Source organism: Oryzias latipes, chromosome 7, assembly GCF_053564925.1.
Source record: "Oryzias latipes strain Hd-rR chromosome 7, Olatipes_Hd-rR_3.1".
Classification (NCBI taxonomy): domain Eukaryota; kingdom Metazoa; phylum Chordata; class Actinopteri; order Beloniformes; family Adrianichthyidae; genus Oryzias; species Oryzias latipes.
Window position 1 is genome coordinate 26,241,799 of NC_136243.1, and position 16,070 is coordinate 26,257,868.

At 38.3% G+C, this 16,070-nt stretch overlaps 1 protein-coding gene across 4 annotated transcripts in view; it reads left to right on the top strand.

Annotated features, from left to right (window-relative positions):
* Window positions 1–14,901, top strand: part of ctnnbip1 (catenin, beta interacting protein 1) — a 21,703-nt gene extending 6,802 nt beyond the window's left edge. For all 4 annotated transcript variants that reach the window (XM_078950734.1, XM_004070387.5, XM_020704572.3 and 1 more), the window contains exons 2-4: window positions 3,069–3,183; window positions 4,158–4,248; window positions 12,364–14,901. In XM_078950734.1, the coding sequence (XP_078806860.1) occupies window positions 3,088–3,183; window positions 4,158–4,248; window positions 12,364–12,422 (246 nt within the window). In that variant the 5' untranslated portion in view covers window positions 3,069–3,087 and the 3' untranslated portion in view covers window positions 12,423–14,901. The remainder of the gene's footprint in view (window positions 1–3,068; window positions 3,184–4,157; window positions 4,249–12,363) is intronic.
* Window positions 14,902–16,070: the final 1,169 nt, after the last annotated feature.

A 16,070-nucleotide genomic window follows, 5' to 3' on the forward strand; every position in this document is an offset into this window, starting at 1 on the left:
GGTAATATGAATTCTATTGCTGGGATGCAGAAAGTGACATTAGATGTATAGTTTTACACAAATCTGTTTTTAAAGTCAATTTTATTCAGGGGGAAAAAAAATATTTTAGTTATTTTTTAAGGGGCCGCCTGAAATAGTTGGTGCTTACTTTACCGATACGGAAAGCCAGAAAATGAGTTAAGGGTGTGGGGACGTTTGGGGATTAATCACTGAAGTAAACCTTTTGATTGGGTCCGGATTTATAACTCTACGCTTCTGAGGCCGCTTAAGCATCCCTCGAGGGAGTTGGTCTACCTCTGGGAGCTACAATCTCAAAGAATCTGACAGGATCAGGCTTTTTTATTTTTATTTTAGACTTGTGAAAATGACAGACCACAATGCTGAACACGTCCCCACAGTCTGACATCCATAAACACAGATTCTTATGGAGGGAAATGTAAACTCAATGAAAGTGAATGAAAAATAGAAACCATCTGCGAACGCTCAAAACCAGATTTGTGACAAAACTGCTTTGGTCATTGTTTACCTTTTAATACAGTCTAGTTGTATACTAGTACGAGATCATTTGTAAAGCTGCTTTATTTATTTAGGGTATAAAACTGAAAACTGGGTTTTTTCCCAGGCAAAAATATTCTTATAATGTTTATGTACAAATCATTTTTATAACCAAAGAAAACTGGAATTATAACAGAAACTTGAAAAACAAATATATTTTAATGGAAGTGTAAACTGAATCATGAGCTTGAAGGCAGTGATGCCCAGGCCTATGTTCACCTACAAAGACGTGTTTTCTGCAAATACATTGAAAGCATGAAGAGATATAAATGATTGCTCTGACCATACATGCTTGCTATTGCCTTTAAATGATCATCTATCTTTAGATCTTGGTCTGCAGCCACAGTGAAGTATACTTCACACACGTGGGTTATCATAACCGCCTCTGCCTGCGGTTCGCCACATGTGGCTCGGAAACAACATTTTAATTCGGACATCACAGAGAGGAGAGCTGTAGTTTGGAGTCTGGAGGGAGCTTACCTCAGCTCGGTTTCTTCTACACATCAGAAGATGCCAGCCGTCGTCGATCTGGAGGTTTTCATTTTTGTTTTTTTCAAAGAATTACCCGAGGCTGTTTAAGTTGATGAAACTGTTTAGTAATGTTAAAATAGGCCAATAAAATGTCCCTTTTTCATTTTCAATTCATGCTTGCATCAGCCATGTATCGGATCTTTGAAAAAGAAAAAACTTGAGCAACACCAATCAATTTATATAAAATCCTATCACTGCTCCTTTAGGAAAGCATAAGAAACAAGCAGGTGTTTCTAAAAACTAAGACACACATAGATGAAAATTGTGTTTTTGATTTTTCTGATCATGGAGGACATGTATAAAGAAAATTGAGCTCAAAACAGCATTTCTGGGTATTTCTTTAGTCAGTTTATTGTAAAAAAAAAAATCCTGATCTAAAACTCCTCCGGTGCAAAAATAAGTCATCTTTAAATAAATAGGTTTCCTCAATAAAGTAGGATTTGTGACAAAAAACGGATTTATGAATATCACTATTTTATGATATCAACTATTTTAACAGTTGATACCATAAAATAAAAATGTTTTAATTAAAAATGGTCAGAAGCTTGACATTCTGCTTAATATGGATGTTTTTCAAGGTTGAACAATCAAACATGATATGAAACAGCTTTAGTGCAGCGGCTTTACAAATCCCAGTGTGCTTGTGAGGAGAGGCACGGATGCTCACAGGTTCAGCCTTCATGCTGCCTGGATCCGCTCTCAAACGTCTGTTTTTAACCCAGAGTTTGGAAGCGGGATCGGATGAGTCGCTCCCGTCACCCTCCTCTAGCGTCCTTCATGTCACTACCCCCACCCAAATGTATTCACACACCACCAATCCCCTGAAGGTTTGCTGAGCAGCTGAGCTGACACCAGCGAGCCTGAACTCTTTTCATGTCTGTCTGGCTCCGAGTCTTCAGCAGAACCGCAATTAAAACCCCGCATGATGTTCCGGTCAAACTGGAGAAACTGGTTTCTTCATCGCTCATTGTGATGAATAAGAGATGACAAAGTTAGCAATGAGTTGTGTGAAATAAACAAGCCCCTGAAGGTTGCTGTAATTGTAGAGTATGATCAGAATTATGGCCTGGAGCTGCTGTGATCTGCCTGAATCCACGTCACTGTGGCAACCAAACGCCTGCGCGCGGCCAGCAGGACCTCATTTTTGCCACCCCCACCCCACCCCCTGGGTTCTGGAAAGAGGGTACATCAAGTCACCCCCCTAATTAAATATAACCCCACATCAAACGGTCTGCCAACATGCATCAAAGCTCCTATGGAAGGATAAAAGGGCCAAATAAATTGGCAGAACTTTCATAGCCCCACAAAGGCCTCTAATCTAATATTGTAAGCAGAGGACAAAGCTGATGTGCATACTAATTTCACCTTTATCTTAAATTTGGGGGAGATGATTGTTTAAATTTTTTGTTTGCATGTTCAGGTAGCAGATTTGAGGTGTATCTGCAGTTTAGCTCATTGCCATTTCTTGCTGGTGCTTTGCGAGAACGATCTAATATGACAAAAGTCGTGACTCAAGTGAGTTGTTGATGTGTGCGCTCTCACAACAAAACGTATTTCTTTTCTGTCACCCACATTAGCTGTGGCAGGTCTTTCCATGGCTTTCTTCTCCGCATTTCTCCTCTCCCGCTTTGCCTCTTCCCTGCTTCTGCAGACCGACGGCAAAAAAGCAGGTCATTAGTTAGACGGAGAATCTGAGATGAAAGTTGTTAGAGGTGAGATAGATCTGTGTTAAATATTGCTGTGCAATATTTATAATGCTGCAAACCTCCACTGGTGACAGAACCAAGTCTCCTGCCGGGGTTTATTCCACGGAGCTCAAATATGTGTTTCTTTACCACATTACAGGACCATTTAAGCAATTCAGTCTCTAATATTGTTTCTGTAGATAAATGTGTGTTTTGTAATTGACTCAAATTCAGATTTGTGGTTGAATTTGCTGTGTGTGTTTTTAGCATGTGTGGCTAAAATGTGTTTGTTTTCAGAGCCACAGGAGCAGGGGGTATGAACCGCGAGGAGGCGCCGGGGAAGTCTCCTGAAGACATGTACATCCAACAGAAAGTGCGGGTCCTGCTCATGCTTAAAAAGATGGGATCAAATGTAAGCTCAGGAGCTCTGATGTCGCTTTTACTGGTGTCTACAGCAGGAAACTTCATCATCAGGGCCAGGGCTACACCATATGAGGAAAACCTGTGACTTACGATATTAGTGATCAGTATTGCCATGACGATATGGCTTGCGATATATAAACAAATGGCAAAACAACTAATACATCATTTTAATTTCATTGCAGCTGTTTTGTTTAATTAAAAGTCAACATAACTTAAGTTAAATTCCAAATGACCCACATCCACATAGAAGGCAGACATATAGCAAAAAAGACTTCAATTGATTGGTCAACAGTGTGAAAGGGTTAATCCGATTGGACAAATGTGTAAAAGACTATTTGATTTGCTAAATAAGTCAAGCTGCCATGAGATTGTTTTTAGCATGTGTGTAAACGTATCGGGTAACCATTTATTGCATTTTACCCTGTCTATTGCGATACACGTGTCACAAGCCGATGTCTATAGATTTGCAATTTATTGTGCAGACCTAACCTAACTGGAAGTTGTAAGGGTTGGGACACGCTCCTTCAAAAAGGAACCGATCAAAGGCGTGTGTACCTAAGGCCTTAGTACAAGGGTTGACACATTCGGATGCTGCATGTTTTTGGGTCATCCGGGTCTGTGGAGGGTCATAGACAGGAGAGGCCGCATCTTAAAGAGAACGCAGGTGTGTCTTTCAGTTCCCTTGAGGTTCGTACAAAACTTCAAGGGACGTCATTACAATTAAACGTATGATTGTCATGCGTGTGGTTAGAGTATCATGAATCGTACAGACCAGTGTACAACTTGCATGCCCCAGAAAGACTAGCCCGTTTTTCGCCCACAGATGGCTTGTATTCACCCGTAAGGGTAATTGTGACTAAGGAGTAAACGCATGGTACTCAGTTAGCTTGTTCTTTGCGTCCATGTTCTTTGTTTATGTTTCGAAAGCTTTAAATGTACTTGGTTTCCTTGTTTTGTTTGCAGCTTACACCAAGTGAAGAGGCTTTCCTCCGGAGTTATTCAGGTGTGGTTCACAGTCAGATGAGCCAGCTACCCCAGCACAACATTGATCAGGGTAAGCGTGACGCAACCCTCCCACAACTGTACAGATTTCTAATCATCTGCTCAGGAAAAAGATGAATATTTTCTGTGTGATATTAGTGTAAGTCAATACACAACTTTAACAGTATGAGCTCACAATCTGTCACCCCAAATACCACAGAGGTGAAACTGTGTCCTTACAAAAACACGGGAAGATCCCTGAACACGCATCACACCCTCAGCCTCCATTCAGCAGGTCCAATTTGTTCCTGTCTGCACCTGACTCAGCATTTTAGTCACCACTGCCTCTCGATCTTAGTCTGTGTACAACATTTTTGATGATTTTTGTCTTTAAATACGTCTCAAAAATTAGAATATTGTTAAAAAAGAAGTTTTAAAAAATCAGACGATTCCAAAAGTAAAACTTGTATTTTAATATTGATTATTATGGCTTACAGGTTATAATGTCAGTGTCTTCGGTCTTTAGTGTAAATATTCTATTTACACTAGAATATTGTCAATAGTTTGTTCAGTTGATGAAAAAAATGAAATTCATATTTTTGTAGATAATCATTTCCCAAAATATTTAGTCATTTTGATTATCAGGACATGCATTATACATACATTATGAGAGCCCCCAATTAAGAATATTGTTAAAATGTCATAGTCTGTTCAACCAAAGATACCAAAAGCCTGATTTAAGGACCGTGTTGTTACTGTGATGGATTGGCCAGGACACGTACCTGACCTGGACCTAGTTATGAGGAAGATGAGAGATCTCTGACCCAACTATACAGATGAGCTGAAGACAGCTATTACAGCAAGCTGGGCTTCCCTGACACTTGTGCTGTTCTACAGGCCGGTGGCTTCCATGGCACCACCCACTGATGCTGTAGTTTGTGGAAAGAGACCACATATTTAAGGCATAGAAAGTAAAACGATTCACGCTCCCATGACTCTGTTCAAACCTCGATTTTTGAGTCACAGATTTGTTTTGGTGTGGTATATGATTTGTGTATCACAAAACAAAAACTAAAGAAAAAGAAAAAAGCCTTTTTATAAATGAATGCCCATTTTAAGCAAGTAACAATGAAGAAACCCCTTACAGTTGTCTCATGCTAGCTAACCTGGTGTAAACAAATAAAACTATAAATAATAAAACCTTAAATTTAGCACAACACGTTTTTGATGCCGTCATAATGGTCTACAGTAGGGATGCAACGATTCACTTTCCCCATGATTCGGTTTAATAGTGTAACATGCTGTTTGATTTTACACAGAGAAGGGTGCATATCTATTATCTACAGACCATAGTCTTTAAAATAGAAAAAAAATACGCTTTGAAACATATAATTGTTATATATTAATATGCAAGTGTCAATCATTGAATGTGCTGCCTAAAAATATCAAACTATATTGTAGTTGTTTTTATTTTTTTGAGACTCATTTAAAATGACCTTCCTATTCACAAACACTAGAAGGCGCCGTTGAGCCGTATCTACAGCCTTGTTAAATTCTATTGAAACCACAAGATGGCGCTGCGTTCAAGACAATACTTCCAGCGTCAAAGCACTGCAGCTTTCTTGAGATAACTGCAGTAAATTACAGGTAACTAGAGTTGTACCACAAATCCAAAAACCAGTTGGGTTTATGAAGTCCTGCTTTGACACACCTGCTGTGTCTCCGCCTGCATGACATTCCCCCCTCAGGGGAGATTAAATTTAGGGAAGAATGCCAGTGGCACCTTTCCTACAATGAAGGGTTGGGTGTCCTTGTATGCGTCACCTCTGCAAGGAAACAATCAGCAGGAGCTGGTTTTGTTTTTATCCTTGTCTGTGTGATGGAGGAGGATTTATAAACTGTTCAGCATGAAAGGAAGCCGGTGTAGATCTGCAATTTGTCATAAAACAGAGATTTTCCCTTTATGACCTATCGTCTTGTACATAAAACTGAAGCATCCAATGGGACATTAGTAATAATTAAAATTGTATCTGTTGTTTTTTTAAATGTCTTCACCTTCAGCACGGACAGACCTGGTCAATTATTGAAGAATAGAACTGGTAAAAGGTGCCCCAAAAATGTTCAGTGTGCATCTCAGGACAGGGAGCTAACCCTTTGGTTTTAATATTCAAGGTTGCATGAAGGGCAGTTCTTTGTATGTCTCTAAAGACGCGGGACTCTTGAGGATAAGTAACAATATTGCCATTTGCAGAGAAGTTTGCTATTAAGGTTCCAGGAGCAAAAAGAACAGTTTAGGGTTAAGTGCTTTAAATATCTTTGCCTTAAAGATTTTTTGTGTTATGATATATTGTTTATAAAAAATGATTGTTGTTCAGACATGTTATGGAGCAGCACTTTATGAGCCAGCAGGTTGTCCCATAATGCGTGTCAATGTGCAACACCTCCACCTGTCATCAGATCCCAAACCACGCCCTCCTTCGCATGTCACACCAGCCTGAGCCTCTTCATCAGCAGTTCTTCTGGTTTTCCTGTTTAAATTTAAAAGCTTCTTCATTTTAAAATGTTACATAACTTCAGTGAAAACTTTAAACACCTTTTTATCAGAGGTAAAACTGATTTGTTCACTATTTTAAAGTTTCAGACTCTTGTGAAGAATTTCTGTTGATTTTTAAAGACCCACTCTGATCCTCTTTCAATCTGTTCAAAAAGTGTTATAAGTGGTCTTTTAAATATGATTTTGCCATTTTTAGGCAAAATTAAAAAAAACTTGTGTCATTTTGTACGACACAGTTTCAGCAGTAGTACATTAGAAATTTGCCTTCTTCGAGTTGTGGATGGTACTGTTGGTGTGGAGCAACCCCATCCCCTATTCCCCTCACTGATGCTAAACAAGCTCTCCCGCTAGATTAAAACCCCTCACACCCCGAACCTAACATTACCAGCGCAACAAAAATGGCAAAGAGTTCTGGAGCTGTCCAGCCGTGCAGGTTTGAGCCAGTGGCCGACTCTGGTGAGGAAAATGAAGGCGTCCATGGATCTAGTCGTCTACAAGGGATGCATCATAATAAAGCGGAGCAGGGAGCTTGTGGCCCACCCAGCGTACTTTCACCGTCTCAAATACAATCTTTTTCAAACGGCTTTTTTGTGTGTGCTCCTGCTGCATCACAATTTTAATAAAAAATCCTCAGAAACGCAATTTTGAGTTTCATTTTCTTGTCCTCCATCGTCAGAAAATGTTACAAGAACATGTTAAAAACACAAAAAATACAATTTCCTTCAGAGTGGGCCATGAATTAAAATGATGAACAGTTCATGCCCTAATCATTGTAGAACCCAGATGTTTCTCTTCAGACTGTGACACTGAACTGTTCCTCACCACAGAAATTCACCTGTAAGAACAGATCCAGATAGAAAACGCATAACTTCAGTTTCAGTTCAGAGCAGCAGTGTAATCAGAATAAAACCTCCTTGTTTATCTATATAATCCTACAGGGTTCATCATGTTTATCATAATTCTTTGGGTCACTGCATTTGCATTTCAAATATTCCTAATTGGCTGATTACCATAAATGCAAATATAGAATTTTGTTTTGCTGTTTTAATTGGACTGGTGCGGAACTAATGACCAGAAAAGCGGAGGCTTAGATTTCCGTTATCCTTCTTTTTCTTCTGTAAAAGCCTTAATGTCGCTGAATTTTGATGGACAAAAGATGATTGAAAAAGTCTTATTCTGTGCCTTTTGTTGAACAGTCGCTGTTTAAACCAAGTTGATACAACACCAAAAAGCTTTCATTAATTGAGGTCACATTTGTAGATCTTCATCTCCATTGGGACCTTTTTAAAAAAAACAAAATTTCATATATGTCTCTGTGTAGCGTTCATCATTTAACCCAACAGTTAAACAGATTAGAGTTGTTGAAAACACTGTTTGAGGATTTTGGAAGTTCTCAACAAAGACCAGAAAAAGGGTCAGAACGTCCTTGTGGTAAAAAATAGAGCTGCTTCCATTGAGGTCGTTCTTATTACATGCAAGGGTGTGATATTCCAGAGTCTCATTACGTCTGTGCTTCTTCTAGCCTCTGGTGTTTTAGTTGTTACCACACAGACAAGACCGCAGCAAGCAGTGGTTTCTTTGTTTGTTTAACAATAGAGCCGTGACCCTCTTTTAGCAAGGGGAAAGCATCATCATCACTGTTAGCTTCTCATGTTTTGCTGTTCATCTCTGCAGTCAGAATAGAAGCATCAGTTGAACCATTTCTACCAGATTAGAAACCTGTTTTTGTTTTTCTTCTCTTTCAATCTCAAACAAACTTAAATCAGGTTTCAGTTGTTATAAAACTACAGGGGCTGTTTTCATTCCTGTTAATAGGATCATAGAAGCACAAATGTACATTTTTTCCTGTCAAAATGTAAAATTTAGACTCCATCTCTGAATAATAAAATAATATTTTTTAAAAGGGGTTTTATTTGCTGTTGACTTTTGCACCAAGGTGAAGAATACAATTCAGCAATCAATTTAAAATTACATGATTACTTTTTTTCCTACTTTAAAATAATCTAATAATGGCTTTTTATCATTACTTTTTTTGTCTTCAAATTTTAACTAACATATGTTTAATTAGCCTAAATGAGGGAAATATTGCATTTTTGCAAGAACCTATAGTTACATTTAGTCACTGAGAAGTTGCTTTTATCTTAATGAGGTACATAACATGCATGTATGTAGTTTTACTTCATCAAAACAACACTTTGAAATGAGGCCAGGATAACTATAAGGAACTAAAACATTCTAAATGTACTGGATGCATGGATCGGGTCGTTACATTTACAAATTCAAGTTGAATCATTGAGAGAAAAACTTGACCATAACGTTGCTGGCACGCTGTGATGTCATATGAATCTGTCTTGACGTTCCTCGCTCTGCACAACCCCCCCGCTGTGTGTTGGGCCTCGACCCTCCCCTGCTGTTCTCAGCATCCTTCATCCCTCAGTTGACCCGCCACATATTTTGACCCTGCATGCTTTAAGTGCTGCTTTCATCCCACACATCCATCTTTGCTTATTAATGCTGGAAACACTGGTGTCTCTTTCTCCCAGACTGTTTTTAGCTTTGTTCTTTTCTCCTCAGAGATTTTTGTCTTCCTTTGTTGATTTTTGGCAAATTGTCTATTTATTTATATTCTCTTACAAGTGCAATAAGGCTTTCTTTCTACACGGGGCTTAGTTTGGCAGCCTAAAGTTTGACGTTTATTTCAAAACTATGTGTTTCTTCTTTGATTTTAGTATTACCTGTTGTGTAATTCCTACAATATCAGTGAATTAGGGTTTGCACTGATGTAGATTTTGTTGAAATGACACCTTTTTCCACCTCTCTGAGACATTGTGTTCTCCTCTATCAGGCAGATGAGACAGCCAGTGATCATTGCAAAACAGATGCTTGCTAACAGCTAACATGCAGTTGCAGCACTGATGCAGACTGATTTTTTTCTTGTTTTTTTTTCCTCCCGTCACTAGGCAACAGCGTTTTCGGCTCTGGCGTGTCTGTTGTTTGCGAGTGTTGTAGTTAGGCCAAGCAGTCAGATATAGCGAAGCCTGAGGCGGTGTTGTGAGGAAAACCTGCTGGGTGTTTGGCTCAAGTTTCTGTGCATTCCTCCTTTAATCTGATCCTTTAAGGTGGACAGACTCCTTAAAAAAAGTTACGGTACTACAAATGTGATCAACAAAGTTGATTGCTTCTCCAGTGAGGTGTAAGGCGATTTCCCCATCTTCTCACTTTATTTTCTTGAGTTGTCTTGAGTCCATTGTGATATACGTTTCCTTTTTAAAAATATATAAGATTTAAAGTTTCTCTTAGTTTTTTTATTTGACCTGATTTTTGGCAGCTTTTGTCTGCGAGGGTGGTCTTTTATGTTGTTCACAGTTGTGTTTTTAACGTGTTCTTCTAGCATTTTTCTCTCGATGTAGGACATATATAAACAAAAATGAAGATAAATATGTGTGTATGTTTTCATTCAAATCATGTGGAATCAGGAGCAGATGATAAAGATTGTCGGCGGGCCACAAGCTCCCTGATCTGCTCTATTCCAATGCATCCACTTCCAGACAAATATGTCTTTTTTTGATATTACTCACCATTTTTGTTAGGTTGGAGGTGTTGAAGGGCTGTAAGCTATCAGGGGTGCATATAAACGAAGGGATGATGGGAGGGCTTACTCTGCAGGTCAGATGTAAATTACTGATGAATTCCTGCATAAACTCCAGTCTAAACCTCCAGTTTAGAAGGCAGTTGTCCTGTAATGTTTGGAAATATTCCATTTTTTTTTTCTCATTTAAAAGGAGTACAAATGCATATTTCTGCCCTGCTTTCTCACCAGCGCCTCTAAGGTTGCAGTGGTGAAAGTCCAACACCAGGAGGGGGGAACAAAGGTGCTAAAGCTCACGTTAATCACACCTGAGGTTGTTCTTACGCATCAACAAAGGTTGATGTAAACAGAAACTGCTGCACCCAAACCCTGTTTTCTGGAAAGAATGGATTCATTTTTGAGGTTGTGAGAACCCAAACCGTATCTGATTTGTGTGGGGGGGGGCGTGAAAATAAACCCGCGACTACAATTACCAGAGACTGAATGTAACAAATTGGCCCCCTGAGCCAGAAATGACAAAAAAAATAGTTAGAGTGAAAGTCCTGCTCTCAGGTGAGCAGTTCCAGAGCAACCAACTGCAGGAAAATGAAAGATTAACTTGATTTAAATCAAATGAATTTCAGACAAAATAACTTTTGGGGTATTTCTTTTTTCATTTTTTGCATAGGATTTTAATATCCACACAGTCATGGTGGCACTGAAGTGACTGGAGGCGTTATGAACAAAAGAGTATTTTGCATAAGTGCAGTCCTGAGAGCAAGTTGTGACTGATTTCATCCTTATTATGAGTCCCCGTTCTGAGACTCGGTTAAATAATGAGCCAAAGTGCTGGAAGAGAGGAGGATAAGTGAGGTGTGAAGAGCATCAGTGATGAAACACAAGGGTGTCATGCTGAAAGATGTACCAGATAACACAGCTGCACTGAAGGGACTATCAGAATATCAGTCATACCAGCATTGATATTGACATTTTGTTTGCACTGGAATATAACATAAGATTTGTTCCCTTTTTGCTGTCAGAACAGGTTTAAAGATGTAGCTTTGCTGGCATAAATCCTTCTTGAAGGATTCCTTTCAAACAGAACAGTCAAAGACCCAGCTGGCGTCGTGCAGGAGTCGGTAATCAACAGAGCTGGAATTAATTCACTGGTGCTCCGGTTTGAAAATGGGATTCTGCTTTCACTCCGTCTTCTTCTGTGTCTGCTTTACGTTCTGAGGTAGACGTCTGTCAGCTGACTGACTGAATGGCACAGAAGCCTCAGATCTTGTTATCAGGGAGGAGCAGAAAATGACGACAGGCCACTTGGTGTGTTTATCCTACGATTCCAGCCTTTGATTTTCTTCTGCAGATAAAGAAGCAAATGTATTTACGTGTGCACAGAAAAATCACAATGAAATCAGTGCAGCTGTTTTTTGTGGTGCTGTTGTTAACTGGATTTACAAGACATGTACACAAAAAGCTCATAGGGGTTGCACAAAAACATTCTTATACGCTGGAATTCTGTTTTTCTTTTTTTTACAAAACGACTCCAGTGTCTAACAGACTTTAAAGATATAGAAAATGTATTTTATTTCAAACTAAGCTTTATTTACTTTCTTATCATTGTTTTGTTAGAGTTTTAGGACCATGAAGGTTGCAGTAAAAATAATATAAAAAGAACAAGACAACCTGCAGTTTTTTAGAATCCATAATTAAGAACTAAAGTTAAAGAGAAATCTGTTAAAATAAAAGGTATCAGGTATGGAATGATCTTCAAATATAATATTCCAAAAATATGTACAATATGAATTATTGGTTGTTTTGTCTGTATTTTATAGTTTTGTAAGTAAGTAGTAATTAGTAAATAATTGAACTCAGCAGAAATCAAAATTATTTGCTGACGGTCAGAAATGGATCCATCTTGTCATAAATAACCTCTTCTACAGGTGAATTTCTGTGGCCTTTTCTCTGTTTTTCATATAATTGTACTCAAAATCCACCCAGAGCATTTTCTCAAATATTGAAGCAATAAGGTTGCATTTTGTTTCTTCTCGGTTGGTTTCCAGGTGCCGAGGATGTGGTGATGGCTTTCTCACGATCAGAGACAGAAGATCGGAGACAGTGACCCTGGCCCCCCACCACGCACGCACGCACACACACACACACACACCCCACCCTCCACATAATCTGTAAACACACTCCTATCCACATAACCTGTCATGGAGGAGCTCAGGAGCAGATCAGCATTGGAGAGGGCCGGAGGAGAGGACAGCCAGGTGGCTGCTTGGCTCTCCTCCACCCCGTCCCATCCTCGCACGCGTCAGCACACCTGAGGAGCACCCACGTGGGTCACAGCGGGCTGAAAGCTCGCCAACAGTCCAGGAAAACTCTTGGATGTTTTGTGGATAGTCCTAAATATCTCTTTCTGTTTGGGCAGGGGCTGGTTTTTTTGTTTTTGACTAAAGTTGAGCTGTGCTGCATGTTATCCTGGCTGCTGGAGGAACCAAGTAGGCAGTTGGATGATGCAACAAATTCTAGTTCCAGTCTGGTAATGAGTGTGACGATTGTGTCGGAAGGTCTGTATCATTGTTTTCTCTTTGACCCTAACTGGGTGTTGTTTTTATTTTTCATTTTAGTGGGGAAACCTTGTGTTTCATCCGGCAGGGGCCTCACTATAAGCAGCATGACACATGCATAGATCAGCTTCTGCAAAATAGAATTGACCCACTCCTGCATGATTAATTTAAAAGTGCATGCTGACCATGTACAAAAGTTAAGTTTCCCTATTTAAAAAAAATGTGTAAATATAGTTTTTTGTTCCCACTCTACCATATAGGTATTTTCTGTGTCCAACTCTTAATGGAGGCCAATGTTTAAAGTATTAATACCTTATCATTTAGTGATAATAATCATGGCTGCAGTAACTGCTGATATGTTGCCAATTAACAATCAATAGATACTTGTGTTTCAATTCCTTCCATTTTAGACTGTAGACTGTTCATGTGGTTCAGCATTAGTTGAAGTGATAAAATCCACACAGACACAAAGGAAGCTGCTCTTTCTCATCAGTTCCCAGCTTCATGGTTACAGGAATCAGTGTTATTTTTCTCTTTCATTAAAAAAGAAAAAGGAAGTAAGTTTAGGTCATTTTAGTGCTCTGTAATAATTCAGGCCTGATATCAATCCCTCCCTTTTAGGTAACAGGGGAACAAGTCTGCCTGGATGTTCAATCCAGGGAGGCTTAAAAATAAGGGGCTAAAAATAAGGGGCTGCCTGAAGGCTTTTTCCTGAAAATGTGTGTGCAGCGTGTTTATATGTGAGGCCCCACTCTTCCTTTTGCTGCTTTTATTTTGAAGGCTAGTAAGCGGGAAACTGCTTTTGATATGAGGGAATACTCAAGATATTTGAGACACTACCATATATCATAACACGTGTGTGTTGAGGTAACTGTACAAATATTTGAAAAATATTGTGATTTTATTTTTATTTTATTTTTATTTTTTTTTAAACTTAAAAGGTTCAGATGAGCTGTAGGTGTAATTTATTGTTCACTGAACGGACTTCCTGTTCCTCAGACAGCAAAAAGTGAAATAACTACAATTTTATGCCCTCTTTGTTTTTTTTGTTTTTTTGTTTTTTACTAAGCGCAAACAAGTTTTGACCTTCTGAACTAATCAAAGAAATCAAACCAAACGTTGTACACTGTACCTCTTGCACTATTATCAGCAGGAAACTTTCAGAAGAGACATTTTCAATGATATCACAGAGATCCTGTCTTTAGTTAGAAGTTGGAAAATTATTTTGTAAAATGTTTTTATTCCTCAAGGGGTTTACAAAATTATTCTGTGACAAAAAAAAACAACTGGATCTTCAACGGGCATTTGTAAACAAGACATTTTGATTTAGTCTTAGAGACATGCTTAATGTTAACTCTGTTTAAGTTGTGACAGAAGTGCGATGGCGTCTTCCTTGTGGTTTCTTATCTTCATTTTTAAGTGTGGGTCAGTGAAACCCTCCCCACACTGACTGTAGGTTTTATCAGGAGATTTGTTTGATGCTCCCGCCTAATGATCAAATGTTTCTGTAGAAGAAGAAAAAAATGCTATTTATTGCATCTTGTTGGCAATAAAATCTATTTGAATGTTCCTAACAATCATCACAATGTAAAACAGCCAACATATCTGTCACTGTTTTATGTTTACACTGTTTTAAAACAAATTTTTTTGTCTATGCATCATTTTTGTTTTTGCTTAAAGGTGTCTTATTGTACATTTTTGCCTATGGATGTTGCTCTGCAGCCTTTGATTAAATTATACATGAATGTTTGTGTCATCATCTTTGAAAGAAAAAAAGTGTTGATTTTCATCCTGATGTTAAAATGAGGCTAAGATTGTCTTTTCACTGTGATGACCTGATGTTCTTTTATTGTGTTTTATATTGATTTTTATTTTACTTTTTTTTTTTTTCATGGCTTTTTATTTTATTTTCCTTTCATCCTAAATGTACTGGTGGGTTTTGTTTCATATGGCTGCTGGCCATTTTTTGACTTAATGCTTCCAAACCCTATACCAACTAAACCATTAAAGACCTTAGAAAAACTCAAACTTTCTTCTTTTTTACTTTTTTGAGGAGAAAAATACCTAATTGTCTGGCTAGAATCTTCATAATAGAAAAATATATAGTAAAATCAGGAAGTGATACATGTTTTATCTATCCGTCTAAAACCTGATATCGATTTTAAAGGTGTTTTGAACAATACACCGGCCAGGCATCAAAACATTAGAAGTTTAGTCATTCTTTTCTGCCTTAAGGCCACTTCACAGCCACTTTTTATATTTTGGGTGTTTTCCACATATGAAATTTCAGTCTTTTGATAATTCATAAGTGATTCTTGCGTTGGTCATTTGTCACACATTCGCCACACGTCTCATCATTTTATGTGTTACTTTTAGTAAAATTGTGACTTGTAGTTTTACTGCTTTGTACTTTGTATTTCTTAATTTTTAATGATGGCCCTAATACTCCATCGTACCATCAAGTTTTGAAAATTAGCTAAATGTTTCCCGACAGAAGTGTTTTTGAGACTTCATGGAGGCAGCCATCTTGGAAACCCTGTTCTACTGCCCCTAGTGGAGTGTTAATTCACTGCAGGACAGAAAACATGGACCGAGTCATAGGGTTTTTAAAGAAAGTTTGGATCATGCTCATAAAATAGGCATCTCAGAAATGTGTGTGTATATGATATAAATGGTCAGATAGAGAGGAAAACAGAGACGCCTTCAGATTTTAGCCTAATCAAAAATAAGAAAAACACCATTTCTGTGTTAAATGCCTGCAAGTCATTTAAAACATACCGTATAACTCTTATTTAAAATTACCTTTTTATTTAGAACCTGTTAATAACAGCTGAGCTTTCATGTTTTTTACATTTATTATTTATGATAAATCCCCAGGATGATTTGTTTGAGTATAGAATATGAATAATTTATGAACATCTGTCCATATATTTCCTTTTATCAAAGGGGGAAACCCCACATAAATCTAAAAAAATGTATAGTTTTATTTGTGGTGAAGAAAATTTTAGATTGTTTTATTTATTTATTTTTTTAGAAAAAGCAGCCCTGCTAAATTTAATCCCACCCATCAGATTATAACAAGGAGAACAGCCATGTCCAGCATCATTAGACATCTGTTCTTATACCCACACCGACTCCAGCCATCTGAACACAGCACATCTCTCCTTCCAGCAACATAAGCTCCGTCTCCCTCTGTA